The sequence below is a fragment of the Oryx dammah genome, unplaced genomic scaffold, assembly GCF_014754425.2.
Source record: "Oryx dammah isolate SB20612 unplaced genomic scaffold, SCBI_Odam_1.1 HiC_scaffold_8, whole genome shotgun sequence".
NCBI classification, from domain to species: Eukaryota; Metazoa; Chordata; class Mammalia; order Artiodactyla; family Bovidae; genus Oryx; species Oryx dammah.
In genome coordinates, this window is record NW_024070192.1 from 33,119,808 (window position 1) to 33,138,045 (window position 18,238).

General features: G+C 49.5%; 1 protein-coding gene across 6 annotated transcripts in view; it reads left to right on the forward strand.

Annotated features, from left to right (window-relative positions):
• Positions 1–18,238, forward strand: part of GAS7 (growth arrest specific 7) — a 203,245-nt gene that overhangs the window by 134,123 nt on the left and 50,884 nt on the right. For all 6 annotated transcript variants that reach the window (XM_040243349.1, XM_040243347.1, XM_040243348.1 and 3 more), the window contains exon 3: positions 9,266–9,346. In XM_040243349.1, the coding sequence (XP_040099283.1) occupies positions 9,266–9,346 (81 nt within the window). The remainder of the gene's footprint in view (positions 1–9,265; positions 9,347–18,238) is intronic.

An 18,238-nucleotide genomic window follows, 5' to 3' on the forward strand; every position in this document is an offset into this window, starting at 1 on the left:
GTCCAAGGGACTCTCAAGAGTCTTCTCCAACACCACAGTTCAAACGCATCAATTCTTTGGCGCTCAGCCTACTTCACAGTCCAGATCTCACATCCATACATGACCACTGGAAAAAGCATAGCCTTGACTAGATGGACCTTAGTTGGCAAAGTAATATCTCTGCTTTTGAATATGCTATCTAGGCTGGTCATAACTTTTCTTCCAAGGAGTAAGCGTCTTTTAATTTCATGGCTGCAATCCACCATCTGCAGTGATTTTGGAGCCCAAAAAAATAAAGTCTGACACTGTTTCCACTGTTTCCCCATCTATTTCCCATGAAGTGATGGTACCGGATGCCATGATCTTCATTTTCTGAATGTTGAGCTTTAAGCCAACTTTTTCACTCTCCTCTTTCACTTTCATCAGGAGGCTTTTTAGTTCCTCTTCACTTTCTGCCATAAGGGTGGTGTTATCTGCATATCTGAGGTTATTGATATTTCTCCCGGCAATCTTGATTCCAGCTTGTGTTTCTTCCAGTCCAGCGTTTCTCATGATGTACTCTGCATATAAGTTAAATAAGCAGGGTAACAATATACAGCCTTAACGTACTCCTTTTCCTATTTGGAACCAGTCTATTGTAAGACATCACAATCAGCCTGGTCACAGAAGGAGGTTCCAGATGTGGATCTAATGGTCCTGGGACTGGTGTTGGTTGTTACAGGGCAGTGCCGTTTGGGGATTGTAGGTGGGCAGAGACTGTCTTGTATAGAAATAGAAGCCCACCTGAAGAGTTTATGGGGTAAAAAAAAGACCTTTATTAGAAGGACATGGGGTATCTCACAAAAGCCCCCACTTAAGGACTGAAATATCAGCTGCGTTGTTTGTCCTGGGTCTTTGGGATGTGATGATGCCTGTTCCTGGGTTGATTTCATACATATTTTTCTCTGCAGACTTGCCTTTTCTCTTTAGCAGCCATTTAGCAGAAAAAGATCCAATGGGTGGAAAAAAAAGTGTCTTAGACTGCACGTCTCCAATTTTGGCTGAGAGGAAGCATCTTTTCTTCGTTACGGGTCATTTGTAATTGCTTTCCTGTGACCCACCTGTGTATGTTCTGGGCTCTTTTTGGATTGGGCAGCTGGCTTGATTTGTGCTTCATAGTCTGCGAGGGGAATTGGTGCTCTCTCTGCTCTCCATATGGGTGGTTCAGAGGGTAAAGAATCTCCCTGCAATGCAGGAGATGTGGGTTCGATCCCTGGGTCAGGAAGATTTCCTGGAGGAGGACATAGCAACCCACTCCAATATTCTTGCCTGGAGAATCCCATGGACAGAGGAGCCTGGCGGGCTTCAGTCCATGGGGTCACAAAGAGTTGGACACGACTGAACAAGTAACACTTTGAATTTCACCTTCTGCTCTCCATGGCCCTTCTTTGTTTCTGTCCCCTGTGTATCTTTTTATCTATACACACATATATGCACTTACTCATTTTTAAAATCAGCCACTGGCAGTGTAACTGGACTGACTTCTAACAGTGCTTTGAACTGAGTCTTCATTCATTCATCAAACATCTATTGACTGCCTGCATACTGGGGACCAGGGAAACAGCAACGCATTTGTTTGACACAGTCCCGGCCCTCGGAACACACCTCTGGGTGGACTGGATTTGAAAGTAAGTGTTGCAGCTGAGCTAGGAAGAGTTCATCCAGGTCCCCGAGGGCAGGGGCAACACTGTGAGCTCTCAGCGCCCCTTCCCAGCCTGGTGCCTGCTCACAGGGTTCAGAAAGCCTGAGGGATGCTGGTGGGGAGCACACAGGACCGTGAGTGTCCCACCTGGGCTGAGAATATCCCACTAGCCCTGACCTGCCAGCTCCATCCACGCCAAGCACCTGGGACCAGGATTGCGTAAAACTCATCTTTCCAGTTCAGACTTTGCCCCAGAAGCTTAAGATAAGGCTTCCTGGGGAAGGCCAGGCCCTGTTGGAGTGCTTCCTCCTGCAGCCTGCCCACAGGCCAAAACCTTCTGACACTGGGCTTCCTTCTCTACAATGCTTTCTCCCCTCTCCTCTCCATCGGCTCCTCTTCTAGGAAAAACCCTGAGGACTCAGTCGTGCTAAAGGGTTTGTGATGGTCTGTGTGATTCATAAGGCTCCCCCAGAAGCTAAAATAGATAATAAAGCCACAGGCCAAAGCAGAGGCTTTGGGGCACAGATGTTAAAATCCTGATATTTTTAGAACATTGTGGGGGACATGGCATTTCCGAGGGTTCCTTAAGTTACCCTATGTTGCTGTCACACGTCTTGCTTCATGTTGTTGTTTTTTTCAGTCGCTGAGTCGTGTCCGACTCTTTTTGACCACATGGACTGCAGCACGCCAGGCTTCCCTGTCCTTCACCATCTCCTGGAGCTTGCTCAAATTCATGTCCATTGAGTCAGTGATGCCACCCAACCATCTCATTCTCTATCACCCCCTTCTCCTCCTGCCCTCAATCTTTCCCAGTGTCGGGGCCTTTTCCAGTGAGTGGGCTCTTTGCATCAGGTGGCCAAAGTATTGGAGCTTCAGTATCAGTCCTTCCAATGAATATTCAGGGTTGATTTCCTTTAGGATTGACTGGTTTGATCTCCTTGCTGTCCGAGGGACTCTCAAGAGTCTTCTCCAACACCACAGTTCAAAAGCATCAATTCTTCAGCTCTCAGTCTTCTTCACAGTCTAACTCTCACATCTGTACAGACCTTTGTGGGCAAAGTGATGTCTCTGCTTTTTAATACACTGTCTAGGTTTGTCATAGCTTTTTTTCGTCTTTTAATTTTGTGACTGCAGTCACGGTCTGCAGTGATCACGCCTGACCCCTCCCCTGGGGTTTGTGTCTCATCCGGGTACCTCCCAGTCTGTGGCTGGTTCCTGTCATGTTTTTACTATGGACTCTACCCTGTTTTTCCCACATCTGATTAATCCCTGAGACTACTTGTTAAAATGCTAACTTCTGGGTTCCACCCAATATCTGCTAAACCAGAACCTTTGGGCACAGGGTCTGGGGATCTGTGGCTTCAGCAGGTGGCCCCAGTGATCCTGATAAGAAGCCAAGTTTGGGAAACAAGCCTGGAGCTTTACCAAATCACTGTGCTGAGGGTCTGGGTCCTGAGTGTCCAGGCTTTGACTTGATGAGATTTCCTTTTTAGGACCCATCTACAGTTTTCTCAGCCACACAGCTGGGATCATAATATCTGTGAGCTGGCAGTTGGCTGCCCACAGCTGTTGGTTCAGTGACCAGGCACCCTTTTTCTTGTGTGGCATCAGCCCTCATCACTGCAGGCTCAAGTTCAGGGATTCCTGCTGTGTTTGCCCGAGTCCATGCTCTATGAGGAGGTTGGGGATCCTAAAGGGATTGAAGGACAGGCTCGGGCTATTCCAGGTGGGCCCCCCATCCCCTCCCACTAGAATTTCTCTGGCAGCTCCCGACCCTGCTCTTGCAGGACTGTGCCAGCTGAAGCCAGTCCGGAGCTTGGCTCAGGCCAATAACAAAGGGCCAGGGCACTGCTGGGGCCACTGCTCCATCCACTGGCCTCTGTATCACCTGTGAAGTGTGCATCAGGGCCCCTGCCCCACCTGGATCACAGGGTTGCATAAGGAGCCTGTGGGCTGCCACGTGGAAGCAAGTTTCTCTGGTTAACTCAGGGACCCCCTTCAGCTCTCTCTAACCTAACAGCATCACAGAGGGAGCCTGCCCTTGGGAAGATGTGCTCTATGAAGGTGGGTGGGGCAGAATGGAGCTGGAGGAGCTGGTGGGGTGGAAGCTGGGAGGCGGAGGGAGGGAAGGAAGGAAAGAATGGAGAGGGGTTTGTTTTATTCTTATCATTAAAGTCTTGAGGGCTGCCTCTGTCTCGGAGACTGTGCTGTATATGGTCATTGGCTGCTCATCGCAGGACCACGAGGCTACAATCGTGTTACCCCCGCTTTGTGTGCCCAGGTGTGTCCAAGTCTTTGTGACCCCATGAACTGTACCCCTCCAGGTCCCCTCCAGGATCCTCTGCCCATGGAGTTTTCCAGGCAAGAATACTGGAGTGGGTTGCCATGACCTACTCCAGGGGATCTTCCCAACCCAGGGATCGAACCTGTGTTTCCTCCATCTCGTGCCTGCACAGGCAGATTCTTTCCCACTAGCGCCACCTGGGAAGCCCTCACTTTACAGTGAGGAAACTAAGATTGGGGACCCAGTTACACGGGGTGGACCTGGGCTTCAAACCTCTGTCTGTGTGACCCCTGAGCTCTTAGGAACACCTCTAGGTTACCTTAGAATATTTGAGGGGTGTTTTTAAACACCCAGGTGTTGTTAGTGGTAAAGCACCAGCCTGCCAATGCAGGAGACTTAAGAAATGTGGGTTCGATCCCTGGGTCAGGAAGATCCCCTAGAGGGGGGCATGGCAACTCACTCCAGTATTCTTGCCTGGAGAATCCCATGGACAGAGGAGCCTGGAGGGCTACAGTCCTTGGGGTGGAAAGAGTCTGACACAGTCAAAGCGACTTAACGCAACACATTAAATAGGCCAGGTTCCCTTCCATTTCTTTCCTTTTTTAAAACAACGAAGTCCTGGTAAACCCAGTTTTGTAGACATGTCCACTTCTCCTTCCAATTCTGAAAGTTTTTTGGATGCACCTCATGGCTTGCAGGGAGAAGGCGATGGCACCCGACTCCAGTACTCTTGCGTGGAGAATCCCAGGGACGGGGGAGCCTGGTGGGCTGCAGTCCATGGGGTCGCTAAGAGTTGAGCACAACTGAGTGACTTCACTTTCATTTTTCACTTTCATGCATTGGAGAAGGAAATGGCAACCCACTCCAGTGTTCTTGCCTGGAGAATCCCAGGGATGGGGGAGCCTGGTGGGCTGCAGTCCGTGGGGTCGCACAAGGTCGGACACGACTGAAGTGACTTAGCAGCAGCAGGGCTTGCAGGATCTTGGTTCCCTGGAATCCATCCCCAGCCCCTGAAGTGCAAGTGCAGAATCCTAACCCCTGGACCACCAGGAAATTCCCTGAGAGAGGTTGTTTTCGAGAAGCTTTTGTGTCCTTCTGTTGCCACATGTTCTGTCTCTCCCAAGGGCATCCATACTGTGTGTGAGCAGGACTCCAGAACCCATTTCTTCCTCAGCTGGTGAAAGTGAAAGTCACTCAGTCTTGTCAGACTCTTTGCGACCCCATGGACTATACAGTCCCTGGAATTCTCCAGGCCAGAATACTGGAGTGGGTAGCCATTCCCTTCTCCAGGGGATCTTCCCAACCCAGGGATTGAACCCAGCTCTCCCTCATTGCAGGCAGATTCTTTACCTACTGATAGCCAGTGGTGGCAGCAGAGAGCCACTACCTCGCCAAGAAAATGAGTCCATCATGAGCCAGGAGTCTACTGGTGTGTGGGGCAGGGGGTGGGAGGTGGAGGGCGAGCAGGGAAGGGGCAAGGCTTACAGATCCACCGTAGGCCAATCACCAAGACCAGTGGCCTAGTCCAGGGGCTCACTGGCTCTCCCAATACCTATAATGCATGCAGGAAGCGGCCTTAACAAAGGGAGGTGAAGTTTTGCCTTGCCTTTTTTTTTTTTTAATAATCATTGTAATAATAGTTATGATTATTTTAAGGAGGGGGTATCTGTGCTCTGAAACCAGATTTACATCACTTTCCACCTTTGAACTACACTCTCTCTTTAAAAGTTTTATTCTACACAGAGCAGCTGCTGTAATCCACTAATGGGGAAGTGGAAATTTCTGGCTTTTCACGTGGTTGGTTAGAATAGCAACCTCCCTTGGTCTGATTTGATCCACGCTCAGCAGTCAGCTCATTTATGTGTGTCTGGATCCCCTGGTTTCAGCGGGAAAAGTTCAAATTGAGTTAGAATTGCCTTTAGAAATAAAACATGTTTTTTCATGAATTGGATGGTCAGAAGTTTTCCAAGCAAGGGTCTCTCTCCTTCCATTCTGTCTTCACTGATCCCCGCCTCCCCCCTGGGGCCTTTGGGACCTGCATGGGAGCAACTGTTAGGAGTCTGGATGGTCACCTGAAATGACCTAGAGCCTCAGAATGGAAGCCCAGAGGATGCAAGGGGGCCCCAATCCAGGGTAACTTGAGCCCCAAGCTGCCATTTCAGTTTTGCTTTGGTGCTTTGGCTCCGTCACGGAGCCTGGTGTGCTGTAAATAGATTAGGGAGTCTCTTAGCGGAGAAGACCTGGGAATGGCTTCCTCCCTGTGGGTGGTGTGGTCATCTGGGGCAATTTTTCCTGCTGCGGATGAGATCATTCAGTAGAGCCCCAGGGACTCTCTCCAGATGTCCACCCGGGCTGGCCCCGTTCCTGCCCCAGGCTCGAAGTGGCTTTGTGTTTTGTGTTGACCCGAGCTGGCCAAGACCAGGAGGTGGGCTGGGTAGAAACCTTTAGGCATCTGCACTGTCCATGATGGAGCCCTGGCAGAGGTCGGGCAGAGAGATTCAGTCCTTACAGGGATAAGGGTCTCCAGCCTCTGGGGCCAGTGAGTGACCCAGGTCAGTGAGTGCAGGGCACGGGGCTTTCCTTCGGAATCCAGCATCTAGAGCGGGATTCTGACTGCAGGCAGCATCTTCCTGTGATTTCAGGGCCTCCTCTTGCAGACGCCTGGGAGGGCTGCATGGAGGGAGATGCATTGTTGTTGGGACTCGACAAATGGACAGGATTCTGACACCCAGCGTCGGGGGCAGGAGGTGATTGGGGGGTGTGTGAATAGCTACAGCAAAGACGTTCTGAGACCAGTGAGTGTGTCACCTGGGCTGGAGTGAGGTCAGCATGGATCCATTTGGACAGACAGACAAGGTGCCTGTGCTAGAGCCCTGCTGGCTGAGAAGTGGGGCAGTGAGTGGGGGTGGATACAAAGTTTGGACTTTATTCTCTGTGCCTTGTTGGAAAGGGCTCCACAAGGGACTCTCCAGGTGAGCGCTGACCCCCAAGTGGGGAGACACGTTAGGGGTGAGATGGAATGAGGAATGTGATCGAGAGGGGTGCCTCTAGGCTCCGGGAACTGATTGGAGGTGGGTGGGGGGACCCCAGAGGAGCTGGTGAAGCCATGAAAGTTGGTCCCGAGAGCCGCGGGGGCCCAGGTTGGAGGAGAGAGCCTGAGCTGGGTGCTGTGGGCGTGCAGGCAGCAGTGTGGTCAGGCTGATCCGGCAGCGGAAAGGAAGGTCTCTTTGGAAACAAGACTGAGGCTGCAGGCTACGTCTGGTCCCAAGGGGAACCCACCTCATGTTGTAGGGAGGCTGTTTTAACATCTGAATTTCCCCTGCATTTTCGCATCCAGCCTCCATGATCTGTTTGCTTTACTCAACTCTGATAAGGCACCTACTGTGTGCCCCTGTCATCCTGCTTCATGCTATTACAGCCTTGTTTAGGTGCCATCTTCATCCCCATTTTACAGTTGAGGAAAAAAAAAAAACACAGGTGGCTTCCAAAGGTCACAGGTCACAAGTGGCCAGGCCTAGACCACTTTGCACTGCCCACGACCTCTGAGCAGGCTTCTGGTCTTCACATAGTCTCCAAGTCTTGGTGCTCTCAGCTCCAGCCCAAGTCCATCCTCCTCCACGAAGGCCACTGATCCTGCCCTCTGGTTGTCCCTCCTGGAAGACCCCTCTGCTCTCTCGTTCCTGGTCACATTCTCCCCTCAGCGTCCCTTGCTCACCCATTTTCTCTCCCTTAAGATGTGAAAGAGCCATATTACCACCCAACTGTTAGAACCATAAAACCCTAAAGTCCAAACAGTGGGTCTCAAGGTTTTGATCAAAGTCTGAGGGCAAGATTCTTGGGACCTAAAAGACCAATCAGCCCAACCTTTTCATTTTAGGTAAATAATCAGAGGACCAGAGAGGTAGCGTGACTTGCTCAGGGCTGCCCAGCAGATGAGAGGCAGAACTGAGGCAAAAAAACCCAGTTCTCTCAAATCTCAACTGAGAGAAGCCATTGGAAGGTTGTGGTTGTTTTTGTTTTTAATATTTGAAACAATTGAATTTTCAGTAATAGAATTTTGGATTCAATAATGTCATATCCATATATTGCATTAACTTTAACAATAACTTGTAAATGGGCATTTGGCATGAACATAGCAGCTGTCTTGGGTGGATGCCATTCTTGGTCTCATTTTACAGAGGAGGAAACTAAGGCACCAAGGGGACAATGAGCTTGGTCAAGATCAAACCTGGTGATGAGAGGCAGAGCTAGTTTAGACCCAGGCATTTGGCTCTAGACTCGACTGCTTTTACTTGGTGGCTCAGGTGGTAAAGAATCTGCCTGCAATGCAGGAGACCCACGTTCAGTCCCTGGGTCAGGAAGATCCCCTGGAAAAGGAAACAACCCACTCCAGTATTCTTGCCTAGGAAATCTCATGGACAGAGGAGCCCAGCAGGCTACAGCTCATGGAGGTCACAAAGAGTCAGACACAACTAAGCAACTAACAACCACTGTACCGTCGGCTCTTTTAATTGTTTTGGAAAGATACCCACAGAAGTCCAGCTCAGTAGTTGCAGAGCTCGGGGTTAACTGCAGCATGTGGGGATCCTAGTTCCTTGACCAGAGATTGAACCTGTGTCCCCTGCATTGGAAGGCAGATTCCTAACCACTGGACCTCCAGGGAAGTCCCGAGAAGGCTTTTTTTTTTTTTTTTCCAGTGGATAACTTAATGAGAAGTCTATGCTGGGGTCGCACAGAGTTGGACAGGACTGAAGCGACTTAGCAGCAGCATGCTCACAGCTGTGTAATGGGTGAAGTAGCATTTGGGGGCTGATTGTATAGCTGCAATATTAGCTTTATTTCTGGCCGGGCATCGGAGGAGAGAGAAGTGTGTGATCAAACACAGCAGCTATAATTCACACAAGGTGTGGAATTGGAGAAGCAGGAAGGGAGTCACCTTCGCAGGACACACAACCCGGGTCTCTATCCAGACCCCTGCTCTGGGTTTTGGGGCTTCAGATGACAGTGGGCATTTGGGGAGTGATGCCCAGTTGGCAGTTGAGGTTCCAGGATAAGATGCGTGAGGGGGGAAGGGAGGGGCATTGGGGACTGTTTCAGAGGGTCCCAACCAGATGGTCCCAGCTTCATGGAAAAGGGTCCCCAATAAAGAGAAGCTTTGTTGCCCTGGGGGGCAGGAGAGGCAATTATATGGGAGCAGAAGGCAGACTCCGGCTTCCTGGAGTCAAGAGAGGCAGGTGATGCAGTGCAGCTCTGTGACATTCAGAGCTTCTGCCCTAGGAAATTCTCAATACGATTTTCGTTTTTCTTCTTTCTTTGACCAGAGACCACCTGGGAGCGTCCCAGCAGTTCTTCTGGGATTCCAGCCAGCCCTGGCCCTCACAGGAGCTCTCTGCCTCCAACAGGTACTGTCCACACGCTGTCTCGGGGCATCGGGATGGACCACACTCACACGCACCTTCATGGGAGAGGCCCAGCCTCTGGAGCCTGGATCTGAAACCTGGCTGTGGATCTCACGGGCCAAACCCGGGAGGGGTCTCAAGGGCTCGGAGGCCCCGGAGGCTGCTGCCCTGTGGGATGGTTTCACTCTGGCAGTGCCAGCTGCAGCTCTGGTCTCTCTCCCTCCCCTCGGGTGCTTAGAGGAGGGGGATGGCTGGGTGAGGTGAGGCAGGGCTCTTACCTGTCTGCCGGCGTGGGGACCTGAGCAGCGGCAGACTTGCTCCACGTGGTCTCAGAAGACATCAAGGGGTAGAAGTTAAGGAGGCAGACGTTTCCTCCTAACGGAGTATCTTTAGGTCTTCTCCACCACTGAGAAATCAAAATGTGATGCCAGCACATTATTTAGTGAAGATGGCTGGGCTTCCCTGGTGGCGCTCGTGGTAAATAACCCACCTGCCAATGCAGGAGACATAAGAGACACAGGTTCAATCCCTGGGTCTGGAAGATCCCCTGGAGAAAGGCATGGCAACCCATTCCAGTATTGTGGCCTGGAGAATCCTATAGACAGAGGAGCCTAGTGGGCTATAATCCATGGGGTTGCAGGCTTGGACATGACTGAGTGACTTAGCACGCACACACATAAAGATTACCATCAGCAGAATTCAGAACCGAAGTGGTGGCAGAATAGACCTGAAGAGTCAACTGAGGCCTGAGAGAAGGGATGGGGGCTGCTTTTCATGGAAAGTTCTTCTAGGCTATTAAAATGTTTTTATTTATATTTTTGTGTATATATGTGTGTATACACACACACACTTTTTTTTTTTTTTTACTTAAAAAATTTAAGAAGGAACCCCCTGTGGGGCAGGTAAATGGGGCATTTCCTCCTGGTTTCCTGGGGATGAAGCCAGGGCTACATCCCCAGAAATGGGGCCAGTTAGCCTTCCTAGTGGTCATATGACAGTAGGCATTTCCCGGCACGTTGCCTTGTCTTTTGTTGCTGTTCTTGTGTTTTTTTTTTAACAATAGAAATGCTGGTGTGAATCCTGTGAGGTGTGGCCCTCTATCCTGGCTGGCTCCAGGCCACTCAGACACTAGAGGGGAAACCCAGCTGTCTTTTCCGACCACAGGGCGGTCCCTGGAGCAGAACAGGATGTGACACGGGCAGGGAGAGGCTGGGGCGTGTGAGCTGACAGGTGGTAACCCTGCGCAGCCAGCTCCACGGGACTGCCGGAGCCGGTTTGGAAAGTTGCCCTTTAGGTCAGTGCAGTCAGCTCTCCGAAGCCTGCTGCCCCTGGCACCGTCCCCAGAGCATCCTGTCCCCTCTTTGCTGTGGATGGAGCCACTCCCCAGAAGGAGGGTTGGGAGGAGCTCTGTGCAGGGTGCCCGGGCTCTGAGGGGCCCAGAATGGTGGGAGAGGCTCAGATCCAGGGAGAACTGCCAGGGTGGGCAGGGCATCAGACAGAGAGTGTGGCCCCCGACTTCCCTCCTCTGCCTCAACCCCCCGGGGCACCTCCTTCCCATGTCTCTGGGATCCCAGGTCTCTGCCAGATAGGGCTTTGTAGTCAAATAAAGCTGGAAATCCTGCCTCCTCTCTCCACCTTTGGAGATCACACATCAGCTTGGACAATGCCTGGACTGGACCCCATTTAACTCGGTGTTTCTGTCCTTGTGTCTGTTTGTCCATATCATACTTAAACTTCTCTGGCTCAGCTTCTTCTCTGGCTTCTCTGACTCCATCCATAGTGGTTCTCAACTCGGGGGTGATTTTGCCTTCCGGGGGACATCCTTGGATGTCACCAGTAGGGGGCGGTGCTACGCACATCTAATGGGGAGGGGCCAGGGATGCCACTCAGCATCTGACGGTACACAGGCCAGCACCGCCCTACCGCAAAGGGCTGTCCAGCCGTGCATGTCAGCAGTGCCCGGCTCGGAAGCTCCGTTCTAGAAGGACTCAGAACCTCAGCTCAGCACTACTCGTGGGTCAGACGATGGACCACAGCCTATGACAATGAGAAGCAGCCACAAAACACGCAGGACCCCAGCTCTGGATTCTCAGACCCACATTTTTGGGTTGATTTTGTTCTGTTTTTAAGATTTATTTGAAGATAGCAGTTTTATTCAATTAATTAATTGTTTTGACCGTGGCATGTGGGATCCTCCTGACCAAGGGTGAAACCTGCGCCCCCTGCAGTGGGAGTGTGGAGTATTAACCACTAGACCAACAGAGGAGTCCTCAGACTGACGTTTTATTTTCCAGTTTTAATATCTTGAAAATCAATGGTGTGTCCTAGTCTAATTGGAAGCATCCTTTTTTTTTTTCTTTCTCACTAGTACTTAAAATAAGTGTGCCTCTAACAACCAGTGACATCTTAGATTTGTGACATTGCAGCTCCTTAGACTGAGGCCTCAGGCACATCCCTGCTCCTTGTCAGGCCTCACTTTGCCCACTTAGAAATGGGAGGAAGACGTGGCTGAGGTCCTGTCCAGCCCTCCATGGTTGTGATTTGTGGTCCTCTCTACCCTGGGGCGTGAACACACATGTCAACTCTCCATCCGCCCTCTGGGGTGGAAGAGAAGAGAACCCACCAGTGAGGCTAAGGCAGGATCTGTGATACCCTGACATCTTCTTTTCTGGTTTTTAATAGAATCTTGAAAAATAAAGCAATAGCTAGGTTGGTATTTCTCCCTACAGGGGAGCAGCGCCAGGATTTTCCCAGCCATTCTTTCCTTCAGTTTTATAAGCAGCTTTCAGAAGATTGAATTTTATTGTGGAGAGTGAAATAGACTTGATGAAGACATGAGGTTGCTTCAAAAGCTGACCATCCCCATCCTCGGCTTCCTGGGGCTGTGGGCGCCTCGCCTGGAGACCACTCAGGGCCCTGGATTGAGGCCCCTTTTGTTCTGCTCCTGCTTCTGCAGAGCAGCAGTGATGGAGTTGAAGCCTTTCCATTCAAAAAATGCGCAGACGTTGTTCTCAGTACTGGGGGTACATACTCAGGCAAGCCAGACTCCTGGGGTCCCTGGTCCCAGGAGCTACATTCTCATGGGAGAGTTGGATAAACAGGCAAACATGAACTTGATCAGATGTTCGTTGCATGGTCAGCGAGACAGAGCATATGCTTGGGGCATCGGGGGCAGCCTCACTTTAGGCCAAGCTTTAAAGGCAAGGAGGAGACGGTATGTGTGCAGGGTGGTGGTGGAGTGTTCTGGGCCAGGGGACAGCTGGTGCAAAGGCCCTGGGGTGGAAGTGATCTTGGCACATTTGAGAATGGAAAGCAGACCAGTATGGCTGGAGGGTGGGGGACAAGAAGAAGGGTGGTAGGTGATGGGGGAGGGGAGTCAGGGTCCAGAGGAAGGTATTGTTGGGATTTCCTTCTGAGTGTGAGGGTTGGGATGGGGTGAAAAGCAGTGGAGGTGTCTTGTCTTTCTATGAAGCTTCCTACTTGAAGCCACTGGGCAGCTCTTGGTTAGCAGTGATGGGGTTGGGGGTTACCTGCAAGGTGGGTGAGGGCATAAGGATGATGTGGAAGGAAAACATAACCACGTTTATGGACTACAAGCATCCCATATGGTCATTCCTGAAGGTCATGGACAAACAGGCCAGGAAGAATATGGCTGGGAACCACAAGTGAACCCAGCCAAGCCAAGCTTAGATAACACCCCTTCAAGGAGGCAGAGGGGTGGAGGCAACCTTGGGGCTCAGGTTTACTTTTTTCTTTTGGCCACACCACTTGGCTTGCAGGATCTTAAATCTTCGACCAGGGATTGAACCCATCCCCCCTGCAGTGAAAGCCCAGAATCCTGACCACTGGCATTGCCAGGGAATTCCCTCAGGCTTACCCTTGAGTTGAGCTTCTGAAGAGGGTTGGAAGGACCACTATGGACAGGGTCAGTTTGTTCTTAGTGCAGGCTTGTCAGATGCCTGGAGCACAGCCAGCCAGGTTATAGCCGGGGAGAGAGACCCGAAACACACCGAGTACCCACCCCCCCCCAATCTGGACTCTACTCTCGGAATGTTGGGGGCCGCTTTGAGACAGCACCGGACCCAGGACTTTCCCTGTGTGGCCTCCTCTCAGATCACAGTGGGAGCTGTGTTTATTCAGTAACTTTATTAGAAGTATTTAATGCCAGGGTTTCCCTGTGGGGTCCATGCAAGTCAGCTTGAAACCCCAACAGAATACCGAAGGCTCTGTTCAGTAACTACTGCATGTATTAAAAACCATCTTTGGGCTGGTTTAACATGCCATGCAGCAATAATGATTTATATGGAGAGAAACAGTAATAGGCAGATGGAAAGAAAACACGAGTGAAAAATGAAGTTTTGGGAATTTCAGGTAAGAGTTGCTGGGTCCAGCGGATGCCAGCACAGACCAGTTCTGTCCTCTAGAACTTTCTGCACTAACGGAAATGTTCTGTGTCTACCCTGCCCAGTATGGTAGCCATTGACCACATGCGGCTCCCGAATACTGGAAATGACTCTGCTCTGCCTGAAGAATGAAGTTTTCATTTTATTTAACTCACTACTTTTCAAGTTTTAGAATAATTTTAGGGTTACAAAAGAAATTTGTGAAGACAGTACAGAGAGTTCTTACATAGCCTGTACTCAGTTTCCAGTAATGTTTTATGTATTTATTTATTTTTTGGCCACACCACATGGCATGTGGGATCTTAGATCCCCAACCAGGGATGGAACCCACGCACCCTGCTTTGGAAGGCGGAGTCTTAACCACTGAACTTCTGGGGAAGTCCCTCCCCTAATGTTAATGTCACATTACATAACCTCAGTCCATTTATCAAAACTAAGAAATCAATGTAGTACAGTATTATTAACTAGTCTGAATTTCATTTGATTTCACCAACTTTTTCAGTGTTGTCCTCCTGTTCTGGGAACCTATCCTGGGTACCACCCTGCATTTGGATTATATTTAAATTTAACATGTTAGAATTTGAATAGCCACCTGTGACTGGCGGCTGCCCTATCAGATGACAGAGCAGGCAGGCATGAAGAGAGAATTCCTTTCTGAGCTTCTAGGCCCAGACAGACATGGGTTGAACTTGCATTGTGTTTCCCTTCGGGATGGAAGAAATCTGTCTCTTGTTGAGCTGCCCTGGGAGTGGGGGTGTTGGGAAGCCTGGGTTCAGATACTGGCTTTGCCCTGCCTGGGGCTTGACTCTGCTGAGAGGTCATGCTTGGACAAGCAGCCTGCCTCCAGCAGCCAAGGAAAGCCAGACTGCAGGGGAGAGAGAGAGAGGTCTGTTGTTGATCAGGGAGAGCCCACCTTTGAGTTTGGAGTACATGCAGACAGCTGTGTACCCCCACCCCACCCCCCGTAAGCAGAGCGCCCCAGGAAAGGGGCTTCAGAACCTCAGGCCTCACCCCCAACACATCTTCTCTAGATCAGGAAGCCCCAGCCAGCCTTTCGCTCCCACATAGGAGCAAACGGAGACCCTGGCCCGCTGCAGAATTACAAGCTGCCAGACCCAGAGGGCTTCCGAGGCTCTCAACTAGGAATCACTGTTGACCCCAGGGGAAGGGTATGGGCCTCCACCTGTTCTTGAGAAACAGGTTCCTTTCCTGGGGGCCCTTGCAAAGGTCTGTTTAACCTTTGATACCCAGGACAATAGACTCAAATTTCCAACCTTTCACATCCACAGACTACATAGATGGTGAGTTCTCTTTGGGGGAATACAGTTTACATCTTAGACAACCAGGGAGGCAGGGGGAACTGGGTAGTCAAGACAGAAATGTCAAGAACAGAAGGCTATGTAAATGTAAAACCTCTTCCCTAGGCAGACCTGGCCAGATGTGGCACACACCTGGAAAGGTGAATATGATGAAGAGCATCCTTTTAAGGCCACACAGGGCATAGTGGGGCAGCGAGGCAGGGATGGTACCCACCAATCTGGCATGGGTGTTTGCCTTGGTAACCTGACTTGAAACCTACTTTCCCACAGCCCCATCTGCGTTTCCCAAAGTGGGTTCCATGGCAGCACCTCTGCTTTCCTGGCAACCCCCCATCCTGGTTCTTTGTCCTTGTAAGCTTGGGACTGCCATGCTGCTGCCTTGATTGAGATTCACAGAGCACATCGGCATATTTTAAAAAGGCCTACTGTCAGATCCTGCCCTTTACTTTCACTGCGGGTCACTTACAAGGAATGTCTTGCAGAATTGGTTGTCGTCACCTGCCTGGGGAGATACCCCATTCCTCCAGGTTCAGGTGTCGTAGGAGTTAGGCGAGAAGGATTTCCAGAACAGGGGCTTCCCAGATGTCTTTACATTGAAGAAAGAAGTTACTTGTTTATTCCAGAGAAAAGGGAGATGAGCCACACCCGCAGGAGGCGTCCAGGGCTGGCTTTCTTGTTTGGAAGAGTTAAGTCTTATCTTTAGGGTGTTTTAGAGAACAGGACCTGGGCATTGGGGCTTGGATGATAAACCATCTTACATGGCAAATTGGAGTTGGGGAATGGAATCAGAGTTGTAGGGAGGGAGTGAGTTATGGGCCGCAGATGATGCTGGCAATTCTCTGTTGGTCTTATTTCCATTTCTTTATCCACCCTTCCACCAGCAAATGACTTCTCCTTTCTACAAATTATATGCCCCCTTCTCTCACTGTAGAGAGCCCTCTCCTACGCCCTCTCTTTGTTTAACTTCTTATAAAGAGGAATGAAATGTGTGTGTTTCTATTTGTATTTGAAATTACTAAAGTGACTAGATAGAGCTTTCTGTTCCCTTTTCCTATCTTAAAAACAGCTGAATTTGGTATTTTATATATGTTTTTTCTTGTATCCCTGACTGAATTATGGTCCTTACGATTATGAGTGATCTTTTGACTATATTTTATTTCATTTTTACCCCTGGGAGGCTGGAGGCCTCTAAAGCACCCACCTCTGGCTGTGTTCAGTTTTGGCCTCACCCTCAGTAAGCCGGGGGCCCCAGCAGCATGAGGGTGCCCATCGGGACCATCTCGGGTGAGCTGTAACGGTTCAGATCCCCAAGGATGAAGGTGCGGGGACTGTTGGAGTAAAATGCAGTGAGACAGAGTGTCAGAGAGGTGCTGTATGGGGAGAAATGGTTGAATGGAGAATTAGTTTTTCTTTCCCAGTAATTGTTTTGACACGAGTGGTAATTAGCCAATCGCTGACGGGCCAGAACCGAAGTGAGAACAAGGGGATGGATTAGGGGCAAATGCCATCACATTAGATGGTTCCCGGCTGCTGTTAGCGTGGGGGCCCCCAGTCCGGGAGAGGCTGCAGGCAGGACAGTGGCCTGTTGAGGGGGCACTTTTGAGGGTGCTGTGGTGGGAGAAAGCGGGGACCAGAAAGACTCTGCCCTCAAGAAGGTGGGGACCACCTTGGGTTACAAGGACCCAGTAGCGTTAAAGGTAGTGACTGCTTCTAAACTAAGGCCTGCTCAGGTAAGAGCTTTCATATTTCATTTTCATAGTCAACTGAACTGTGGTTCCATTTTTGTTCCCTTTTCCGTCCTTGGTGGATTTTAGGATCAGGGCAATGCTGTCTTTGTAGAATAAACTGAGAAAGTCACCAGGTATATCTATACTGTGCAGTGTGGGCCTATATATTTCTTTCAAGGGTTTGAATGACTTTGCCTATAAAACCATCTGGATCTGATGTCTTTTGACAGGGAGGTCCTTTTTCAAGTGTTTTACTCATTTTGGTGTTTCTGGTATTTGAAATCATTTTGATCATTTGAATCTTATGGAAAGTTTTATATTTATTAGCATAGAACTATAGATCAAATCTCATGCATTAAAAAAAAAAAGTCTCTGTTTGCAGTCTAGTTCCCAATTCTAAGCATTTTTATCTTTGTCATTGCCTACCCCTCAACCCCTCAACCAGCCAGAGTTGCTAATATTATCCTGTCTCCTAACTTATTAACTTTTCTTACCATATTTATATCCTTTTCTCATGTTTTCTTTGGATTAATTTTATTGGCTTTTAAATTTTTTTCTAAATTCTTGAGTGTTTAGTCCATTTATTTTCATTCTCTTGGCCTTGGTAATACAATAATTAAGGCTATGAATTTTCCTCCAAATATAATTCAGGCCCTTTCCCATTTGTTTTGATATGTTCTTTTTCATTATTTTCAAAATATTGTGTAATTATAGTTTGAAATTGCTCTTTGACCTGAGACTATTTTTTAAGAGGGCATTCTCTTAAACATCCAAGCTTCTGCGGTCAGGGTAGGGGGAGAGATAGGGACCTTGTCTATTTGTTCTTTCACTATTTCGATCTACTTTTATTGCTTTCCAGTCAAAGAATATGTCTTGTGTTATTTATGCCTTTTGCAATTTATTGATACTTTATTTATGGCTTAAGTAGGCCCAACATGTTTAATGTACCATGGCTTCTCAGTAAAAAGAGATTATCTCTGTTTATAGGGTATGGTGTTTAATCCATCTAGTTCAATCAGCCTTTTAAATTAAATCACTGAGACATTCCACATCCTGACTTTTGTCCACGAAGTCAGTCCTAGACTGAAAGCAGTATAAGGGTTCCTACTGTTGTCTTCAAATTCTCCAGCATTTGCGTTTTGTCCATTTCAGTGCCGGGCTCCTTGAGAAGTTAAGTTTCTTGAATGTTATGACTGCCTCATAAGTAGTATTTATCTATCCAGTCTCGTGTGCCGCCGCTGTCACGGCCTGTGCCAACCTGAGTAGGTTCTCCTCTGAGGCCTCAGAGTTCAGTGATGCCCTTGGGATCCTACCCCCCACCCCTGCCTTTTACCTAGAGGACTCTTGGATAGAATCAGCAGCTTCCTGAGGGCCCTGAGTGTAGACCAGGAGCGTGGTTGGCCACTTGGAACTAACTTGCTGTTTCCTCTTGTGTCCTAAGCCACT